General features: G+C 45.5%; 6 protein-coding genes and 1 non-coding gene across 7 annotated transcripts; 5 read left to right on the forward strand and 2 right to left on the reverse strand.

Moving 5' to 3' along the window:
• Positions 1-124: 124 nt before the first annotated feature.
• TOT_010000563 (conserved hypothetical protein) lies at positions 125-3570 on the forward strand (the record flags this gene model as incomplete). The annotated part of the gene is made up of 7 exons (XM_009691107.1): positions 125-238; positions 362-581; positions 796-998; positions 1212-1941; positions 2068-2522; positions 2729-3192; positions 3222-3570. The coding sequence occupies 7 exons, from the start codon at positions 125-127 to the stop codon at positions 3568-3570; spliced, it is 2535 nt and encodes an 844-aa protein (XP_009689402.1).
• A 393-nt stretch (positions 3571-3963) lies between these two features.
• On the reverse strand, positions 3964-4047 carry TOT_01t000013. The gene has a single exon. It is a non-coding gene; the product is annotated as a tRNA-Leu (tRNA).
• Positions 4048-5605: 1558 nt separating this feature from the next.
• Positions 5606-10027, forward strand: TOT_010000564 (trehalose-6-phosphate synthase; the record flags this gene model as incomplete). Its single annotated transcript, XM_009691108.1, has 7 exons — positions 5606-6240; positions 6391-6400; positions 6563-7191; positions 7315-7588; positions 7813-8415; positions 8663-9075; positions 9460-10027. The coding sequence occupies 7 exons, from the start codon at positions 5606-5608 to the stop codon at positions 10025-10027; spliced, it is 3132 nt and encodes a 1043-aa protein (XP_009689403.1).
• A 1083-nt stretch (positions 10028-11110) lies between these two features.
• Positions 11111-11542, forward strand: TOT_010000565 (conserved hypothetical protein; the record flags this gene model as incomplete). Its single annotated transcript, XM_009691109.1, has 3 exons — positions 11111-11179; positions 11264-11371; positions 11474-11542. The coding sequence occupies 3 exons, from the start codon at positions 11111-11113 to the stop codon at positions 11540-11542; spliced, it is 246 nt and encodes an 81-aa protein (XP_009689404.1).
• An 809-nt stretch (positions 11543-12351) lies between these two features.
• TOT_010000566 (uncharacterized protein) lies at positions 12352-13014 on the reverse strand (the record flags this gene model as incomplete). The annotated part of the gene is made up of 2 exons (XM_009691110.1): positions 12352-12486; positions 12682-13014. 2 exons carry the CDS (start codon positions 13012-13014, stop codon positions 12352-12354), a joined length of 468 nt encoding a protein of 155 aa, XP_009689405.1.
• Positions 13015-13745: 731 nt separating this feature from the next.
• Positions 13746-16418, forward strand: TOT_010000567 (uncharacterized protein; the record flags this gene model as incomplete). The annotated part of the gene is made up of 8 exons (XM_009691111.1): positions 13746-13780; positions 13878-13932; positions 14037-14135; positions 14217-14318; positions 14437-14628; positions 14726-15004; positions 15286-16125; positions 16356-16418. The coding sequence occupies 8 exons, from the start codon at positions 13746-13748 to the stop codon at positions 16416-16418; spliced, it is 1665 nt and encodes a 554-aa protein (XP_009689406.1).
• A 595-nt stretch (positions 16419-17013) lies between these two features.
• Positions 17014-21150, forward strand: TOT_010000568 (uncharacterized protein; the record flags this gene model as incomplete). The annotated part of the gene is made up of 10 exons (XM_009691112.1): positions 17014-17526; positions 17749-17931; positions 18100-19200; positions 19275-19285; positions 19371-19722; positions 19888-20086; positions 20206-20399; positions 20663-20779; positions 20880-21008; positions 21049-21150. The coding sequence occupies 10 exons, from the start codon at positions 17014-17016 to the stop codon at positions 21148-21150; spliced, it is 2901 nt and encodes a 966-aa protein (XP_009689407.1).
• Positions 21151-21440: the final 290 nt, after the last annotated feature.

A 21440-nucleotide genomic window follows, 5' to 3' on the forward strand; every position in this document is an offset into this window, starting at 1 on the left:
TTATAGTAATTGGTAGACGAGTGTTTTATTTTATTTTCTAAAAATTTGCAGTTTATTTTGGATTTAATGTGTTAATTATTTAAATATAATATTCTGACACCCATAGCTTTTTTTTTTGACTAAAATGGACACTGATACTAGTAAGCCGAGTAAGAAGTCTTCTAGTTCCATCTTGAAATCTGAACCGAGTACCAGCGCACCAAAGGAAAAGGCTCTAAAGTCTCCGGGATTCATAACTGTAATCACTTAACTACCATTTTTATTCACATAGTTAGGATACCAGTAGAAGAGTTCATTTTTAACAGCACTTTTATTATGGATAGCACTAGTTATTTAACCACGTTATCTGATTGATCTTTAGGAACAAGTTCTTGTCGGTCTGCTAAATGACGTGTTTTCATCATGTGTATTTAAATCGGTGCCAAGAATAGACAGTGATCCTGTTAAACTGGCACATGTTAAGAGCAGTAAGAAGCCACTGCATTACATGATTGCCCTAAAGTGGTCAAAGGCTAAAGTTTCAATACAGGCGATATCACACACATTTAACGTTTTCGACAAACAATATACACTGTCACAAGGTAATTCCGGTTAACGTAAATGTAGACATTAATATCAAGCACCTGTTGACATCACCACTTAGTGATGCAGGCCTATAGATAGAATTCACAGATTTTCCTAGTGTCAACACACCAGTAGTTACATTTGCGTAATATGTACCAGTTAGGCACCAACTGACTTAATATGCAAAAATAGCTATCTAACGTAACCGCTAACCTATAAATAACTGATTAGATGACGCAAGTGTATATGGGCACAAAGGATCACTGATTTCAATTGGACTGCTTAATGGGCTCCAACTGAGTCTAAAGGAGCCGTGCGACTCGGCGAAGATTCCGATCTCGGTCGTTAAGCACTACATCAACAAGGAGATAAACAGGGGAGGCTACTGGGCGTACATGTGTAGTCCAGTATTCCTGAACCCGAAGCAGAAAATAGTGGCAAGCAGCCCATCAGTTGCCGGTGAAGCCACTAAGGCCAGCAGTACTAGGTCAAGTGGCAGCATCAGTAGCAACGGAAGTAAAGGCGATTGCACCAGCGGCTATCCCAGTGGCACTGGCAGTATTGGTAGTCACCACAGCACCAGCGGCACCAGGGCCCAAAGTGGCGCCAACGCGGTGGACGGTCCCACAGCCAGCCCCGACAGAAAGCACCAGGACGACCAGAAGGATAGAATTGCTAAGCTGGTCAAGCTGTCGTCTGAGCAGCTCGAAGTGATCACTCCGACGACCATCCTGGCGCTGCTGTGGTCGATCTACTACACGAACTCGCACGAGCGGCTGAACATGCTCTGCGGCCTCCTCTGCAACGAGTTCCTGAACAACCACGAAGACGACGTGCAGGGGCTCGTCTACCTCTTCTTCCTAGCCCAGAGGATGAGCGTCATCCCGAGGGAGAGGCTCGAGCAGCTGGTGACGGCGAAGTTCAACAGCATGGCGACCCTGGAGCTGCTGACGGTCCAGGACGTGGTGGTGCTGGCGAACGTGCTGGAGCACTCAGATTCGAGCTCGATAATGGCCCAGAAGATAGCGACGACGCTGCACTACCACGTAGAGGACATGGCCAAGGAGTGCGTGGTGTATTTGCTGCGCGGGCTGGTCAGGCTCAACTTCAACTTCGCCCACAACGACCTGTTCACGAAGAAGCTCATGTCGAGGGCCGTGAGCGTGTACGACGACATAGAGTCTGGGGAACTGCTGCGCGTGCTCTTCGCGACGCTCGCGGTGGTGCCGCACGACGTGGTGAGCTACTTCAACGAGCTGATTTCGAAGACGCTGACCCGACTCCACAAGCTCACTGCTAGCCAGATCGCCAGGATAGGCTGCTGCTACGCCACAGCTGTGAACACGAGTGAGATTCTGAGAACGATAGCGAGCCTGAGTGGAGAGAAGGGCCTGCAGAACAGCGGAAGCGCTGGTTCCACAGCCACTGCGGAGTCTGATACGGCGGCTGGCGGCGAGAAGTCCCACCAGAGGACCGACCTGCCGGCCCTTCAGGCGCAGAAAGTTGCACAACTTAGGCAGGCCCTGAGTGGAAAGTCGCGGAACAAGTCAAGCCACATTTACCACTGCCTAGAAAGGCACTTCAGAGTCAGCTCGGCCAACTATAGGCCTTCGGAGAAGCACCTGCTGCACATGATCCACGAGTCAGTGGTCTACAAATCCGGCTTCCAGTTCTCCAAGGACCTGATTAAAAAGGGCTTAGACTACGGGGACAATTTGTCGTACGCGTTTTCTCTGATCGCCGACTTGGCCAGCAGCATTAACTCAGGCAGAAGGAACAACGTGAAGGAGCTGGAGGAGCAGGCGAACAACCCGGCCTATAGCAACAGCTATCGCATGTTCTTCCTGAACCTGATTGACGACTGCTGCAACAACAGCCACCTCTATGACACTGCCCTCATGGACGAAGTTATATTTTCACTACTGACGCTGAAGATAGACATCGGTCCAATAAACGAGGTACTTTATACGTCAAATTAATCTAGTTATCGCCAGTGTAACTATTTATTTCCAGCGACCTAGTTAGAAACGTATCTCCTAACCTAATAAAACGCAATACCAACCATTAATAAAACAACTAATCAATTATTAATAAAACAACTAATCAATTATTAATAAAACAACTAATCAACTATTAATAAAACACATAATCAACCGTTTAACAGGCGATGCTCATGACCACGGGGGAAGCCGTGAAAAACACAAGTGGCATCATTCAAATCCACATGGTTCAATACGCGAATGAAATGATCAACCAGTATTCAATGGCCAGAAATGTGATGCTATGGAGTCGAGCAAAGAGCGGTGGAGACGGAAAATTAGTAGTTTCAGGGGTGGAGATCAACGACGAGTGCCTGTACCTGCTGGGCAGAGACAGGACGAAACTCAGTGAGCCACCCGTGGCCTCAGCGCCTAGTGCGACTGCTGCTGCTACCACAACTGCTGATAAGAGTGGAAGTGGCGGCAGCACAGTTGCCAGCAGTGGCACCAGTAATATCAGCAACACTGCTCCTAGTGGGACCAACAGCAGTGCCAAGGGCAGAGCCATTACTAGGACCAGCAAAGCATCCAGCAACGGTGATTCAGAATCCAAAAGGCATTCTAGGCCTGAGACGAAAGAGACAACAGGGTCAGTTTATGCGTTTCATAGTTTATTAGCAATGCGAATCAGCAAACTGCCACCGGAAGTTCTAAGAACGAGGGTGATCCTGCCGTCAATGGCATTAGTGGCACCAGCAGTGGCGTAACAACAAAAGCAGAATCTGGAATTACAGGGGAATCATCAGAAGTATTGGCCTCAGAGGCCATCATCTGTGGTAAGGGAGACGGTGTGCAGACGGCCAGGGAGGAGGACCTTCAGAACCTGGTGAAGATATTGATGGGACTGCCGAAATCAGCACAGCTCGGTATGTTTATATTCGAGTATCCATGGCACAAATCCCCTGGCTGTTATGTGTGTGCTCTTTTGTTAAATGGTCAGGGCACAGTTGAGGTGAAAGCGCACTGAGTGGACAAGGAGTAGCTAATTAACCAAAATTACCATTTAAATAGCATCTAAGATCACTTAATTAGTATATTAAAGTAAATTAATTAGCTGCTGGTACAAAAATAAACTATATACTGTAAATTGGCTACACCCTACATAGCTGCACACACAGACCGGTTTAAATGGTAGTTAGGTGTGAAAATACGACCTTCTTCTAAATATTTGATTTAAAAATCAATAAATAGGCAACTACTATTGATAATTTATAGTTAATAGTTAATTTGAATAGAAATCATACACAGCTATTCAACTGGTAACGGTCATACACCAGTCTTATTCAAACTCCTACCCACTTTAACCAGTTAAATCAACATACAAATAACCAAGAAACAGCTTCACGCTCTTATTAAAAATTGCACGAAGTGGGATTTGAACCCACGAGGACTCTCGCCCACCAGAACTTGAGTCTGGCGCCTTTGACCGCTCGGCCATCCGTGCCCTGTGGTACCCTCAAATATTACTTTAAACTTGTTGCAATGGAAATTAAAATTGTTCAGACGGAAAACCTATGTTTGAATTACTCAAGTCCTACCAGACGAAGTTGGAAATGGCGACAGCGGACTTGAGCAGCTTTTCTAATGCTTCCACAGACTACGATTCTTACACCGACACCAGCTCTGACAGCGTGAAATCCAAAACGCCTACGGTCTCCAGTGAAACTTCCAAAACTTCAATCACAAGGGTTCTAGAAAACGTGAAATTGAAGAACAAACTCAAGGGGGCGAGGGGCGTGAACCGGTCAGGGACGGTGAAGCCGATTGAGAAGCCCAGGGATAAACTAGGTACACACTAGATATTTAGCTCCCAAGGGAAACGCCTGGCGTCCACTAGATATTCATGTGTCTACCTAAATATTCAACTCATCAACGACGCGTAGAAGCTGAGGAGGATGGCAAGAGGTACGAACTATTTTACAGACTGCGAACCTCCAAAAAGGTCACCATCGAGCTTGAGAAGAGGGAGATCCAGATAATCTACAAATACGTGAAAGTTAAATAATTGCTCAATATGCTGCCCTACCATACACATTAGATAATAAGGTCACACAATAGACACCCAGAAGCACGTAGACCTCCAAATAAAGGAAAATGTACAAAATTACACTCTAGTAAGTTTACTGGGATCCATGGGGACCACATATGGCCATTTATACCGGGGAATGAGGGGCGGTGGGCCAAGGCACACATAAGACAGGGAGACAACATAGAACATACAAAGACGAATGGATCCGATTAGAGGATAAAATGTAGACTCAAAAGACAAAAGCTTAGATGGAAAAATGTGGATAAAAATAAACAGCTGGCCAACACAAAAAAAGGGAACCCAATTTGACACTGAATGGCGTATCCTTCCAATTAATTTTACCCAGTTGGCAGACATATTTTCCAATTTTGAGATACTTTGTGGTCCTTTAGGTTATTAACCTTGGTCTCAGTTTCATCCATTTATAATTTTATTCCTAATTTTTAATTAGAAACCGTTGTTTATGTTGTAATTGGCGGAATCTGATCACCAGTCGGTATAATTGACCATAGTTTGCTTATGTTATTCCATTACAATAGAAACTTGTTAGCATAGTCTGTTAAATGTACGAAAATATGTTTTGCCGTAGCTATTGGTTGTTAGTTCCAAATACATTGTGTAACAACTATAAACCTCTTTACTACTATTTAGGATATTCCCAGCCATGATATATACCCAATACACAGTAGTATTTGCTCCGAGACTACTGACGAATTAGTGGAATAACCACCTTACCACGTAAAGTAGTTGACACATCTTCTTTTGGGAGTTTCAAGTCAACACAGATTTTAAAATTCAGTACAGCATTATAAAAGAGTATAAAAAGCAGTAAATTAATAAATAAAAAGTATATTCAGAGAAGCGATAAGTAAAATACAAGTAAATTAGTATAAAAGTCAAATACAGTTAAAAATAATATAAACATAATTAGCAAAGTAATAATAAAAAAGATACAAAGAAAGGGATTGAAAAAATGACGTACAACACAGCAGTACATTTCAGATGTAGAGCCACAGTAAACTTTGGAGATAAGGTGGTGGTAGTAGGATCGACGGAGAACCTGGGCAAGTGGGAGTTCAAGGCCTGCCACGAGCTTGTGGCAAGTAACACAGCAGAGGACGTGTGGAACTCGAGCTACCCAGCATACCTGCCGCTGAAGGAGTACGTCGAGTACCGCTACGCAGTGCTGAACGAAAAGAACGAGTTCGTGCGCTGGAACGACGAGCTGGTGCGCCACATAGAGCCGACGGGCAACGAGATGCTGGTGGAGGACGACGAAGGATACTTCAGGTCGGAGTGCTCAAGTCACTCGCACACGAGTCCGAAGTTCAACAAGGCCTCGCACGAGGACAGGCTCCCGAACTTCAAGAACGAACAGAGCGAGCCGAGCCCGGAGAGCCTGGTCTACTTCGTAACCTCAAGGCTGCCAGTGCAGGTGTACAGAAAGCTGGACGGCACCTTCGGAATCAGAGACAGCAACACGCCGCTGACGGCGATGCTCTGGGAGCTGAGAAACCGCTTCCGAAACAAAATGAAGTTCGTGGGAGCATGCTGCATCAGAATAGAGACAGAGCAGGAGCTTAACGAGCAGGGCCTGTGCACAAGCACGTGCAGCGCAACCCAGGGCCACAGCAGCCCCGCAGGGGAAATGGCGATAGGGAACCACGAGTCTGGCACGGACACCACGTTTGACGGAGCCACCGAAAACGGAGTGGACGCAAAAATGATAGAGTCATTCGGAAGGCAGCTGCACACGAGGAACGCCATGGTTAACCACGGGGCAGGCCGCAACCTGGAAGCGTGCAGAAGCGGCTCATTCACAAACTCAGGCAGTAGCTCAGCGGAGGGCTGCGGGCGTCTGGCGGCAGTCAACATGAACTCGTTGGCAAGCGGCACCTCTGGGTCATTTGACCCCAGAAGTAAGCAGAAGGGAGGGGTAGGGCAGGGGACGAAGGACCAGTTCACGGAGGAGGAGCAGCACGAGATAAGAAAGCTGCTCTCCTCATACGGATGCATCCCAGTCTTCATACCGTTCTCGGAAATGAGCAGCTCAGTCAAGTTCTGCAAAAAGTACATGTGGAACCTATTCTATAACATAGGGCTCTGGGACATCTACGAGCAGGACGAGTTCGACTGGGACCTGTGGCAGTCATACTGCAAGGTGAACAAGTACTACGCGACGGCGGTCTCGCAGTACCTGGGACGCAACGACTTCACCTGGGTGCACGACTACAAGCTGCTGATGGTCCCGCACTTCCTCTCGCGCAAGTGCAAGACTGCGAACATCGGGCTCTTCATGCACGCGCTCTTCCCCTCATACACGCTCTTCGCGTGCCTCGCGGTCCGCGAGGAGGTGCTGCGAAGCATGCTCTGCGCGGACCTGATCGGCTTCCACTTCTTCGAGTTCGCAAAGCACTTCCTGACGAGCTGCAAGCGCATCCTCGGCCTCGACTACAACTTCTCGACGGGCGGCATGATATTCATCGAGTACAACGGCCGCCAGGTCATGATCAGGATGAACCAGGTCCACATCCAGAGCGACCTGCTGGAGAGCAAGGTGTGGCCGCCGGCCTCGGGAACCGCGAGCGGCACTGAGAGCAGGCTCCCGAGCACGCGCAGCAGCCCGAACAGCAGCACCTTCGACGTCAACAGCTCGACCAGCGGCGACCCCTACGCGCCGAGCGCAAACGCGAGCAGGGTTCAGCTGCTCGCGCACCAGCTGAGGCGCGACTGGCCCGACAGGTTCATCGTGGCCTCAGTCGACAGGGACGTGCGCCTGTCGGGGCTCCTGCTGAAGTTCAAGGCCTTCAGAAGGTTCCTGCATAACTACCCGTACGCCCGCGGGAAAATACTGCTCGTGCAGTACATCTGCATGATCGACACGCTCTGGCAGGGCAACTCGGACGTGAGTCGGAAGCTTATGGACCTGGCGTCGATGATAAACAAGGAATTCGAGGTACTGACAGCCATTAGCTAGTTATTCTAACACAAGCAATTGCACCAGTTTTACTATGTTAGTTAATTGAGAGCCAACGTAAACCAGGTATTTAGGTAACTCCAACAATAACTAGTCGTAGATAACAATAACACTAATTAGCAGTACATAACAATAACAACACTAATAATAACAATAACAACACTAATAATAACAATAACAACACTAAAAATAATAATAATTAGACAACGCACATAGTGCTGAAGATTAACGCGAGCTACGAAGAAAAGTATTCACTCTTCATGGCCTCGGACTGCTTCATGGACACGTCTATCAGAGGAGGAATTAACCTGTGCGCATTCGAGTACGTATACTGCCGCAAGGGGAAGCCGGCGCTCTCGATCATCAGCGAGTTCACAGGATTCAGCAAGACGCTGGTCAGCGCAATCAGAGTTAACCCGTGGCACACGGACAGCGTCATGGAGGCGCTCGACTCAGCAATGTCGCTGAACACTGACTACGCGGCGGAGCTGTGCAGAAAGGACGTGGCCTACATCGAGGCGAATCAGGCGATCGCATGGGTCGACCAGTTTATAAGGGAGCTCTACTACTCGAGGAAGAGCCAGGACATGCTGCACACGTCATGGGGGTTCGGAAAGACGTACAAGACGCTGAGCTTCGCAACCAACTTCCAGCTGCTCGACTTCGACCTGGTGCTGAGCAAGTTCGAAAACTCAAAGCGGAAGCTGCTCTTTCTGGACTGCGAGGGCACGCTCTGCTTCAACCCGTACGACGTCGAGTCGCGGTTTTACCAGTCCCACAGGGAGACGCGTTCGGTTCCACTGCAAGTAAGTGCATACCTATGAAAGCATGTTTACGAGTGGCCATATCTTTACAAGCTCCTACTACCACTAATACGTATAAGTAACGAGTTAGTTAGGAGTGGCAATGTACTAGATAGTAATGCCTACGGTAACAAGGTGGTATAGTCAAATAGATAACTGTCAACACATTGGTTAGTATGTAGTACAAAATGGCCAATAAGCAAGAAACAAGTGCAACATTGCATTAAAGTAGTTGTATAATGATTTACAGGTCAACATCGACAGCCTCAAAAAACTATCCAGAGACAAGAATACAGTCATTGTGCTCATCAGCTCACGCACAGTCTCAGTCATGGACGAATGGTTCCACTCCTTGCCGAACGTCGGACTTTGCGCAGAGAGGGGATACCACTTTAAACTCCCCAGCGTGTTCGGACACGAGTGGCAGACAATTAACCAGACAAACTACTCACACCTCTCGAAAAGAGGGCAAGACATGAACGCAGACGAAGGAAACCCGAGCGATAACTGGAGAGTAGTGGCAGTGAAACTGTTCGAACAGTACGTGCAGAGGACGCCAGGCAGTTGCATGGAGTCGAAGGACTCGTGCGTGGTCTTCATGTTCCAGAACTCAGACCAGGAGTTTGGAATGCTGCAGGCTAACGAGTTAAACAGCACGCTGAGGTATTCATATCTATACAGATTAATAGTTAATAATAGTGTCATTATAGCTAGCGCAAATGCTACAATGGGTACTGGTACTAGTAGTATTGGCAGTAGTAGTAGCAGTGGTATTAGTAGTATAAGTAGTAGTAGTATAAGTAGTAGTAGTATAAGTAGTAGTGGTATAAGTAGTAGTATTATTAGTAGTAGTATAAGTAGTAGTGGTAATAGTAGTAATAAAACAGGTGTTGGTACGAGTAGTATTACTGCTACTATCTGTACTACTAATACTAGCGGTAGTTGCTGTGGTACCACTAATAAATAGTAGCGCCATGTATTAGTATAAACAGAGGATAATATGTTAGAATACGCACGAAACTAGAAGTGAAGCTGATGATTCTTTAGCCTTCTCATGGATGGGTTCCCAGTGGACATTCACAGAGGTAAGGGGTACCTGGAGGTGAGACTGAAGGGAGTTAACAAGGGAAACTCGCTGCTGCACGTGGTCAATAAGTACTCCTCGATCTACGGAGACTTCGACTTCATACTGTGTCTGGGAGACGACAGGAGCGACGAGGAGTCATTCAGAGCACTGGAGGCACTTAAGAGGTCACACCCGCCCACACAGCTGCAGTCGCCGCAGTCGACGCAGCCAGGATCCACAAAACTGGGACCAGCAAAGCCGGACAAAGCATCACAGCTCAGCCCGGCTCAATTCCACCCGCCGGAAGGGACTCGGCAGAAGTCAGGGGAAAAGCCGCAGCGCATGGACTCGAGTAGACAGTCAGGAGGGCACCCGGCGACCTCGACGCTGTCGACAGACTCGGAGCAGGGGAGCTCGGAGAAGAACGCAGTCAAGGACAGCTACATATCGTGCATAGTGGGAAAGAGGCCAAGCAAGGCCAACTATTACCTGAACGATTACCTGGAGGTGGCAAACCTGCTCTCGGCGCTGGCGAACCACATGGACTAGCAGTGGGACCGCCGGCAGCTTAATAGCAGTTTTTAAGCATTAATTTTTGTATTTTATAGAGCGTATTAACTAGTTATGCTAGTTTGTGTTTGCTAACCAGGGCGGCAGGAGGATAAGGGATTAGGTGACAGCACAAGGGTGTGTAGAGGAATAGATACAGGTAAAAGAGCTCCATCTGGTCAGGAGAGAATGCAAATGAATATAGAAAACTAAATAGAGCTGGAAGGTCTGAAAACGTAAATAAAAACAAGACTAAAAAATAGAAAAAAGAAGGTTAAGTAAAAGATCAGAGGGAGCAAGAATTGAAGAAAGGCATAAGCTAAAAGGCGTATATAAAAGGGCAAACAACAACAATTAATGTAAATTGAGTAATAATAATGGAGCATTAAACAGATATTTAAGTAAATAGAGGTTTGAGGAAGTGAATAGTGTGAGGTGGTAAGACGAATCGAATTAGTTAAAATGTACAATAGAATTTAAGTATTTGATATTGGCTCAAATACTGTACTTCCAAGACTTTAAAACTTAAGCAGTGTAAACTGTCGACAATAGTTTACACACAACTTCATTTTAATTTTAAACACGGAAATGTGTGAACATTAAATAGATGTAAAGTAGATTAAACAGAATTATAAAGGAAAAGGGACAACGTATCTGCGCATAGAGCCGTATATAGTTATTTTTTGAAGTTATCTATGGTTTAAATTAAGAAGATCAGGCCACGTATACGCTTACTGCGAGTAGATAACGCTTATATATCTATATATTGGCCTTAAATTGCAAGTAAACTGTGATGTAGATGTGTGCTTGACCACTATAATACGTTATTTAGATGCGACTAACTTTTATTTCAGGGTTTAGAGTGTAAAATATACGTACAACGTCCAATATTAAAAATAGACTAGTGTAAATTAAAAATGATGAACTGTACCAGCAGTATCATGTCCAAATTGAGCGAAACCATGGACTATCTCCTAGGATCCTGTATGCCAAAGGTGGATTCCCAGGAAGACGAGGTAACTTAGGGTTTTTGTTGTTGCTACTAGGTAGATACTGGGCGACTCTGCATCCCTACCACATGTTATGACAATTACGCAGTTAAGTGACGCCCCCAAGGACGACAATTACAGAAAGCAGGAGCTTAAACAACTGGTACTTGCCCCTAAGTAGTAGCACATACTCGACCATTGCGTAGCTATATGTGCAAGCTAGTATTTGATATGACTGTGGCCTTAGGTTGGAATATTTGCTTCTAGGGCCCAGAAGTACATTGACTGCATTCGCATCTCACTCGAGAACAATCAGATGCTGCGTTCATTTTACAAGTTGGACTCTAAGCTCACGGTATGTTAATTAGTTCCCGCTGCTCTGTACGCCCCTCAACAAATACCTAGTAACACTTTTTATTGTTGCACCAGTTATAAGTAACCTCTAATACCGTTGCAGACTTTTTCCATAATGACCAACGATGTGGTTGAAGAAATACCGATATCCAGCGTACGTTTCCTCCATTGAACCTTGACTGCGCAGATTACAGCAATACTCAACTACGACGACGTCTTCAACCGCAGTGAGAGTCCCAGGAGTGAGCCAAACTGTGAATCTGAAACTGCCAGCAGGGGCAATAAATACGACGAGTTGCTGGTACGTTTACTTTTCGATAACTGTTCACAGAACAACGAGATGATATTGAGGATGAACTTGCAACAAAAGAATCGCTTTGTGCTCATAGAGGTACCCCTTTAGTTACCACCAACTATACAGCCATTATTCAGCTGCCATTATTTACTATTATCTGCACAGATACATCGTATCTGGTATAAATAGTGTGTGATTACAATTATTTAGTACGAGTCATGGCGTGGCACTGAGCGTCTTTTGATGCTCGTAGAGGAAGTGGGCAACAGCGACCCTTTTGTAACAGTTTTAAGAATCTTAAAGATGTATTCAAACAACGAACAATGATTTTTAATTTTTATGCTCTTTGTTGTATACATGTATACTTCTATTAATATACACTTATTACAACTAGTATACATATACTTCAACTAGTATACATATACTTCAACTAGTATACATATACTCCAATTAGTATACACACTAACACTAACCTACATACACGTGCACATACTAGAGCGCATATGAGCATAATAATACACACACTAACACTAACGTACATACAGTGCTATCACTATAATATACACACATGGTAACATACATATGCTAAAAGTATATTAAAACGATTACTGCCATTCAATAAATGGAACCCAGGACTACTGGGCACCTCAAACATTACAAAGCTATGAATCGACTCTAAACGTGAATTAAATTAACTGTGCGTACCGGTCAACTATTCTGCCGATCTCAGGGTATATTAAGTCCACTTCAACCTTCACGCGCGACTTGTTCCATATCCTCACCTTGTTCAAGTACAGCCTACCGGCGAGAGTGCATCTAAGCTATTAGGAGTGAGTAAAAGGGAGTGTGTCAAGATAGAATAATAATTAAACAGGTTAACTAGCCGTTCAGGAATGAATGAAAACAGATATATAACTAGTACATTGTGATAGTAAAGGCAACATGTTGGCAAAAAAAAATGATTAAAAATAACTATCAAGAGTATATACGATAACTCCAGGGGCAAAATCAAGTACCTTCTTGTTGGACTCGTCGAGTAAAACTGTGAAGTTAGTGCCGGGGCCAGAGTCAATCACAGTGCCGTCCCTGATCACCTTAGAGGGGTCCGACCTGTTTCTGAGACTTTTGATGCTAGTGCCAACAGAGCCTCTGGAGCCATATAGGGGCGTTGTGGCCCTTTTAGGGCCAGCGTTTGGAGCAGTGTAGTGTGGAATCTCTGTTTGTCTGATGAAAAGTGAAGTGTATGTCAGCCTTGTTGATGGAGTCAATGGGTTTGAGCCAATGTTAAATATTAGTGTGTGGCATAGCAACCATAGCACAATGAAGTGGAATGAGGGAAGATATGTCATTCACTAACATCCCAGAACCTATACTACCATTAAATGAGTAGAAGACGATAACCCTGAGGATGGCAACAGAAAAAACTAACAAAGTGGAAAAAGGTGTTAAACTAAAACCGGAAAATTTAATATAATTTGGCGTTATTAGATCAGATTCCAAGGATAAAATAACCAAGAAAATAAGATTGTAAAGAACTCAATTAAAATCAGGGAAGATTCCAAACTTAAAGAGGCTAAACATCGGCCAAAGATGCTAATCCTGGAGTATGACAAATATTGCACACATAGGATATTATAAATCCAATTTGAAGCTAGAAACACGGCTGAGGGCCGAAAGTTAAATTAAAATAAGATCAAAACATAAATATTCCAGGCACCTATAATTTTTTTGGCACTTGGCAGAGGCCCCCCATCAGTCAGATCATTATTGCGACAATATTTATTAAAATTAAATATTTAATTCCATCACTCATCGAATCAATTAAACATTAATCACACTTCATTTCCAGCTAAAGCACATATGTTTTAACGGTTTAAATCGGCCTATTAACTGGAATTTTCTGATGACCAGTTTAGGGTGGTAACCGTTACTATCTTCCAGCACCAATAACCGCAATTTTCACTTTAATGTTGTTTATAAATTAGCTTGGTCTCAGTAACCCCTGATTATTGGTTTCAATTAACACGCAGATAGCGTAGACAGGCAAAGTTGGTGAAGCCATTGAAAAGGTGATAACAAGATGGTCAAGGTGTCTTTACCATTATATCGTAAAAGGTATCCCGTTTATTTAATCCATGGCATATCCCTTAAAGCTATTGGGCGCCTATTAGAAACGCTCCGCCCGTTAAATAGGAGCTAATCCCATTTTCAGAAGATTCGGTGAATCACATCGTATACTAAACTTTAAAAACTTTGTGGCCCTCAAGGTAACCTGAAACGAGCAACGTAAATAGATAGATAACAGATAGTAGGCTGAGGCAAGTCCAGCCGATAGTAACTAAGCAGCTAGTGGCACTGAATTTATACACAGGAGGACCAAATATCGCCAGAAAAAGCATTTCAAGAGTATTCAAAGTACCTGTTAGCCTTTCTAAACAATGAAATAAACTTATATTACAATAAATACGAGGTAAGGATCTAATAGAAAACACAGACAGTCAGTAACAGTGTGTAATAACATTAGTATGATCGTGGATAATGATTGCTTTAGCACCTGCCGTTTTTTCTTGAAAAATACCACCCATACTATCTTGAAAAGGGATTCGAATTATCCAAACAGTCTTTTTCAAATCTGAGCTCACAATTTATATCGGTATTGGTCTTAGATAATAGGGAACAGATACAATATGGTAGTTAAGCATCTAGATACACGTAGAGTTACACTACGGCTCTATTGGAAAAAATTTAAAACGGAAATAACGTCTATGTAGAACTTTGAGTCAGGAAAGTTCAATGATTTGTTGCTGGAAATAAGCTATAAGAGACTTTACGGCAAGGAGTCGTCAGACGAACACCCGCTGCCAGAGTCGGCCTACACACTTAACGAATGGGCACTAGAGGTGCCAGTGGAGTATCCCAGCACGCCTGGGCAGCAAGGAGGAGACCGCAACGATGGTAGGAAAGTAGATAAATAATAGAAAGATAATGAGCCATAAAGCTCGTTGCGCAGAGGGAGTAAACGCAGATTTAGGTACACATGGTCAGAATGAAAACCACCAGTTGAGTCGCCTGCAGCTTAAAACGCCCCTAGAAACCTCACTGCTAGTGGATGTCCCCTCGTCCGTCTTCATATTTCAACTGGTGGAAGCACTGAAACCGTACTACGAAAACGTACCAATCTACTTCGCAGAACACGACAAGGTCAGAACGGCATTCATAACGCTGCCGGAGACTGAGGACCTGGCGAAGGTAGCGTCCCACCTGAACGAGTCCAAAATCAAGTTGGACGACATAGTGTTGGTGTTTAGGCCATGCAATCCCATAAGAGAGAGGCTCCCAGTGTTCATATGCCCGCCAATATGCTCACACCCGCTGGTAATGGAGAGGGACCTGGCCCTTACGAGCAAGCTGATAAGAAAGCTGGGTATGTGCATATTTTGGTATATGCTTGGTAAATAGTGACTATATAGAGGCACATGAGGTGTAGAGGATAACAAACACCGTCAGAAGCACTCACACACGCATATATAAATACATGTATACACGTTCATACAAATTGATGCACGCTGATAACCATATATATATAAAAATAACAAAATAATGTGCAAATAGATTCCGAGATGGGAAAAACTGGAGACTTTCTGCCGGACCTGCTCCCGGAGTCGCTGGACCTGAGGCTTAGGCTGGACGTGCAGCTGCTGTACCTGCGCAAAATACACAGCTACTGCTACTACGGAAAGTTCAAGACAAACAACTACGTGGACCTGTGGGACTCAGGAGGACCAGGATACGTGAGAATAGACCTGACGAACGAACTGTTCGAAAAGGAGGAAGGACTCTTCCCGCAAAACCCGAGGATCAGGTTCGCCACGTTTCAGCTGGCGGACTCGAGTCACCAGGATCAGCAGGACAATCAGAACGACCAGCACGGGGGGACAACCACGACGCCAGAGTGGGAGGAGCAGCTGAAGTCGACCTGCACAGTGTCGGAGCAGCAGCTGCTCTGGATCAAGGACGTGGAGTCGTTCGCGAACAAGCTGCTGGAGACGGAGCTCGCGCCGCCGAAGTTTGAGCTCTCAGAGTCGGTGGAGGAAAAGTGGAAGCAGTTCTGCAACATCAACACGCTGATCGACGCACCCGACAAGTTCCGCTGCAAGCTCTGCAGTAAGCTCTTCAACGACGCCAAGTTCGTATGGAAGCACCTGCGGAAGCTGCACGCGGACTCGTACAACCAGGTCGTGGTCGAGTGCGGGCTGCCGAAGATGAAGGAGATCTTCTACAACGCCCACAGGGACACGAGGTCGAACCCGTTTGAGAACCTGGTCTCGATCCCGATCATCCACAAGCCGAACTCGAGCTTTGACGACGCGACCAAGGAGTTCTTCAAGTCGATGGACCTCACGGGGCGCGAGAAGAGGCCGCGGGAGTACTACGACTTTGACCAGCCGAAGCTGAAAAAGGTGAGCGCGGATCAGCAGTTTTTAGTACTAGTTAGGCGTAATAGTTGTATTAATAGTTAAACACTCTATCTAATGCTAGGTAGTGGGTAATAGATAATCACACTCCGTTATTTAATACTAGGTAATAGGTAATAGTTAACCACGGTATAGCTAGTAGGTACGTAGTAGAGAAGTATCCACCGTCAGTTAGAGACAAATGATAGTAACATGGATAATAATATGATATTCAGGAGTTTGTGACGTTTGCGCCAGATGAGTATTCAAGACCCAGTGTTAAATATGATGACCTTTAATTAATTTTTAAATCTTAACTACGCACTATTTAAACGGAAAGAACGATGTATTTGTTGATGAAAAGTGTATGATTTAATAAAAGTGTATGTAATGGACAAGGAACTAACATAAATAAGTGTTGATAATGATACGAGAACACCTGGGAGCGTATAGGTGTGTACATAAATATATATATGTGATAGATGGATAGAGAAAATAACATAGTATAGTAACAAATAAAATAAATAAAAGTAAATATTCTAGTAATAAAATGAGGGGGAATGGATAATATAAGGAATATAACAAAATAAAATAAGAAGAAGGAAAAGTGTAGACTCATGGAATCATCAAAGTTAAAAACAATGTGGGTTGTAAAAGCAAATGATTGGTAAATAAAATGAAACAATGTATCAGATAATAACAATTTAGAGTAAGTTATTGATACATTAGGAGAAAATAGACGTTATGAAAAATCTACACATTGTGTGGCGAAGTTAGGAAATACTAGTTAGTTTATTCAGTATCTCGCTTGTATCTGTATGTAAACGACCAAGTAAATGCTTTTAGGGCTAATACCACAAAATTGTCCCACTTTGCAGGGGTTACAGAGGAGGAATGGACGTTCTTTCCTGCTCATTGAAGGAATTGGAAGACGCAGAAAATGAGATTCTAGGCGAGTTGAGCGTTCTAGAGAACCAGGCGCTGGAACACCTACGAGGAGCAACAGCACTCGCGGACACCAACGGAGATAGAAGCGGCGACGTTAACCTCTTCAGGCTCGGCAGCCTCGACAGGGCGGACTCCCCAGTCGTCGACAGCTTCAGCGTGGCAAGTGGGAGTTTCGGGACTCAGTCGCTGGGAAGACTTGATTCGGGAGTGAGCAGAGCGATTTCACTGGGCGAAACCCAAGAAACGGGCACAAACAGGAACGCCAACAGGGCCGCGAGCATGACGTTCAGCAGCGGCAGGAGCTCCATCGGCCTCGGAGACAACTTTTACAGGATAGAGTCATTCGGAAACAGACTGAAGACGATAGCGAACGAGAGCGACTGCGTGCTGAACAAGCTGAAGTGCGCAGTGAGCATAGTGGAGTGTGCGAGCGTGCTGTACCAGTCGGCGTCAAAGCTGGTCAAGTTTTTTACAGAGATGAGCGGGCTCGGCGACTTAGAAGACGAGAATGGTGGATATGAGGTGCGACCAGGGCGATTTGATGAGCTAATGGGAGATGGACTGCAATTGGGGGCCCAGGAGCACTTGGAGTTGTTTTTAGGTGATAGAGCACAAAGTGACACGAACGCCATGAGTGCTGCCACTCCTGCAAACATAGCAAGCAGAGCCCCCCTTGAAAAGCTTAGCTTGTGGGACACCAGTAAATCGATGGAACTGCTATTTGAGCAGGTTGGCAGGTACGTTGAGCAGGTGGAGTTGGCGAAGAAGAACGGATACTGGAACGAGGCACTAATAGTTATCACCAAGGGCCACATAGGCCAGGTGATAGCAAGTTTGAAGTGGGCAGTGCTAAGGTACTTGAGAGTGACAATAGCGCAAGGGCCAGTTGGACAGGGCGGCCAGGTGCCGAGTGCCGCCCCTGCAGCACAGGGGTCAAAAGACGCGGCTGCCACGGGGCCAAGCGTGGCGCAAGGACCGGGCGAACCACAAAGCGCCAACACTGGCACCAGTGCTCCCAACGCAATCGTTCAGGTTGCAGACAGGCCGAAGATGCTGACGAGGCTGGCAGTGTGCCTCGGCTCAGAGACGGAAGTGTTCAAGTGTTACCTGAGTGCAATAAGGGCAGAGTTCCCTCAAACCACCTCCGCTTCCAATGCCGCTGGCATTGGAAGTGGCAGTGGTACGAGTGGCTTGACTAAAATGACTGCAGGGAGTGAAGTCAAGACGCTGAAAAGTGCATTGAAAAGGGCGAGAAACGCGCTCATATACCAGGCCAACGTGGTTCTGAGTGAGTTGGGAGGAGGCTACTACATACAAATATGCAGAGAAATACACGAACACGTGTCCGTGGAGGTGGCGGCCATGTTTGTGGAGTTCGTGAAGCTGCACTTCACGGCAGTCCTACCGTCAGGTGCAGCAGCTGGTGGAGCGGTTGACAGCGGCGACAACGCTATCGGCACCAGTGGAATTGACAATGTTACTCTCTACAGCACGAGTGGTGCCTACGGCGGCACAGTTAACACTCAGGGCTGTGTCACGAATGCACACGGTGCTGCTGCTGCTCATAGTAACATTGCTACCAGTAGCACCAGTTACCACGGCGGTATGGGTGCTACCACCAATAATCATCCAAATAGCCCAAACAGTGCTTCAAATAGCTTCAACAGTGCTCCAAATAGCTTCAACAGTGCTCCAAATAGCTTCAACAGTGCTTCAAATGGCGCAGTGAAAACGGCATTAACAACGTCTGCGGCAGCTACAGCACAGGTGGCGGCAACAACGAGTTATAACGCCTCAGGCGTGTCCAATCGAGCCGGGTCCTTTCATGGTGTCACCAGTGGTAGCACCAGCAGCAACAGCGCCTCTTATTCAACAAATGGCCCGACAAGTTCAGCCAATGAAGCACATTTGGCCACAAACACAGCCCTAAATCACCGGGACAACGCCACCAGTAGCCACAACAGTTTGGAGAGCGAAGCGCTGCTGAGTCGACTAAAAAGAGCCTTGGAGGACGCGAATGTTGTGGAAACTGTAGTCGCAGACTCGAAGTACCAGACGGTGCTGGACACCATAGCAATGATGGCCTCGCTGTGGAGTGACTTCGAGTCGGCACTGAGGGACTCGACAAGGCCAGTCTACTCCAAGCTCACCACTTCACTACTCAGCCGAGGCCCCAACGTAGTCAATGTAACGCCTCCGCCAAGTAGCCACTTGCCCAGTGGCAATAGCAGCTTACCTAATGCTGACGCCAACGCCAACCTACAATCTAGCATGCCGCCTAATACTAACAACTTACCTCATAGCCCGCCACTCACTAATAACACTTACGGCACTGACGGGCTCGTCACCCTAAGTCTGGCCACGAAGACACTCCAGTCACTGTTGAGCGCCTACGTGCAGCTGCAGCACGTGTTCATCCTAAAGTACGTCAAGCAGGCGATTCAAGTCGACGCAATCTACCAGTCGGTTAGCACTCTGGTCGACGACGTGTTCTTCATACTGCAGAAGTCGCAGCAGAGGTCAATCGGAACCGGTGACCTTCAGACGGCATGCGCGACGTTCAACCAGACGTCAGCGATTATCGGGGGTGAGCTAAAAACAGCACTTGTTGGCAACCTCGTGGAAAGCAGATCGTTATACGAGCGATGGGCCCAGGTACGCTAAGTTGATTATGCAGCTATCAGCAACAATTGAATAGTTAGTTATACACTGGTGTTTGTTATTATTTACTGGTTAATTATACATTGGTATTATAATAAGTTGGTTATACAGTGGTAGTTCTATAATTAGCAGTAGCAAGTATTGGTAAAATGACTACAGAAGTTGGACAATCTGAGCAGCTCATCAGTTCAAACAATGCTCGAAGATCACTTGAAGAAAACACGAGGCTCCATTCCAGACTCGATTGGTTCAAAGCACAGCTTTGTCCACAGCTTGAACAACGTCGAGGAGTGCCTAGGTCTGTTGGAAAAATTCAAGCAGGAGATGAGTGAATCCTTTGCCGACCGCTTTTTCAAGGGTACCACGCCTAGTTAACTACGTACCTGTTACTTCTAGCAACCACTACAGTATAACACAGAGCCCTAGGAGATATATAATGCACATTGCTCTATGAACAGCCGTGTAACCGTTTTTCAGAAAAACAACAACAGAACCTTCTGATCGACAACACCATACAAACGCTGGACTCAGTGGCGAGTGAGCTTGAGGAGATACTGAACACGTGCTGCGAGTACGTTTTCAACATCCTGAAGGACCACTTGAACGACCCACTGCTCAAGTTCGGCGCAGTCGACTTTGAAATGGACGACGAAAAGTACTCACGTTCACAGGTATTCACGCGTACACCCACTATTATGTCGATAGTCGACCATGAGTTTTTTAATACTTATTGCATATCGCTAACTATCTACTAAGTTAGGGTGACTATGTGTGACTATGTGTTAGCGTATACTAGCAACTAGACAATTTGCAACAATTTGGGTAAACACTGCCGTACGCTGGTCAATAATTATTATGTATTGGTTGATAACTGATGTGTGCTGGCTAGTATACAGTATGCATTACTTAAAACGGTAATATAATGGTTTTGCAGAACGATGAGTCTTTTGCCGATCAACTAGTATCAGTATTAAACGTAATCCTTGGACACCTGGACACAAACTACACACCGAAGGTCGCTCTCAAGTGCATGACTAACTTGGTTGAGAAGGTGCTTAGCTATCTTTCACAAATATTTATGCCTCACCAACACTAACAATACGGCTACTCCACCTACACCTTTTAAATAACACTTTAATCACTTGTTTTAGCTCTCCAAGTATCTGGAAACAGCTACTCTCAGTAAGAGGTTTACCATTTATGGCGCAGTCTACTTTGACACTGCCATTAGGTCGCTCGTCTACGCGTGTTCCAGCTACAACCAGGAGATTCGCAGGCAGGTACTGTGGTACCATTTAAAACGAATAACATGTTTATTAGTTTACCGCCTTGCTTCAAATATCGGACGTGCTGAACGTCAATAACCGCGACGACCTAATGCTACTGAAAGGTATCCCTGGCTACAGTTACCGCCTTTCTTAACTATGTTAGAATATTTACTTCAGCCTTGCTACCAGTAAAGCATTCTTTATTACTAGATTAAACGTTAGCTACACCACTACTATGGCATCCTACATTACACGCTAATCCTTAACAACGCTACCAATAAGCCATTCTTTATCGCCATTCTACATGGTCTGATATAGAGTCTGAATACACCATTGATATCTCAAAGTATTCTGGATTGAGGACGGACTTGATTTTTTAATCTTGTAACAGTAGTAACAGTGTGCTACAAAACATCTGCACCCGGCCTTATCAATTTCATTACG

This window comes from Theileria orientalis, chromosome 1 (genome assembly GCF_000740895.1).
Source record: "Theileria orientalis strain Shintoku DNA, chromosome 1, complete genome".
In the NCBI taxonomy this organism is placed as follows: domain Eukaryota; phylum Apicomplexa; class Aconoidasida; order Piroplasmida; family Theileriidae; genus Theileria; species Theileria orientalis.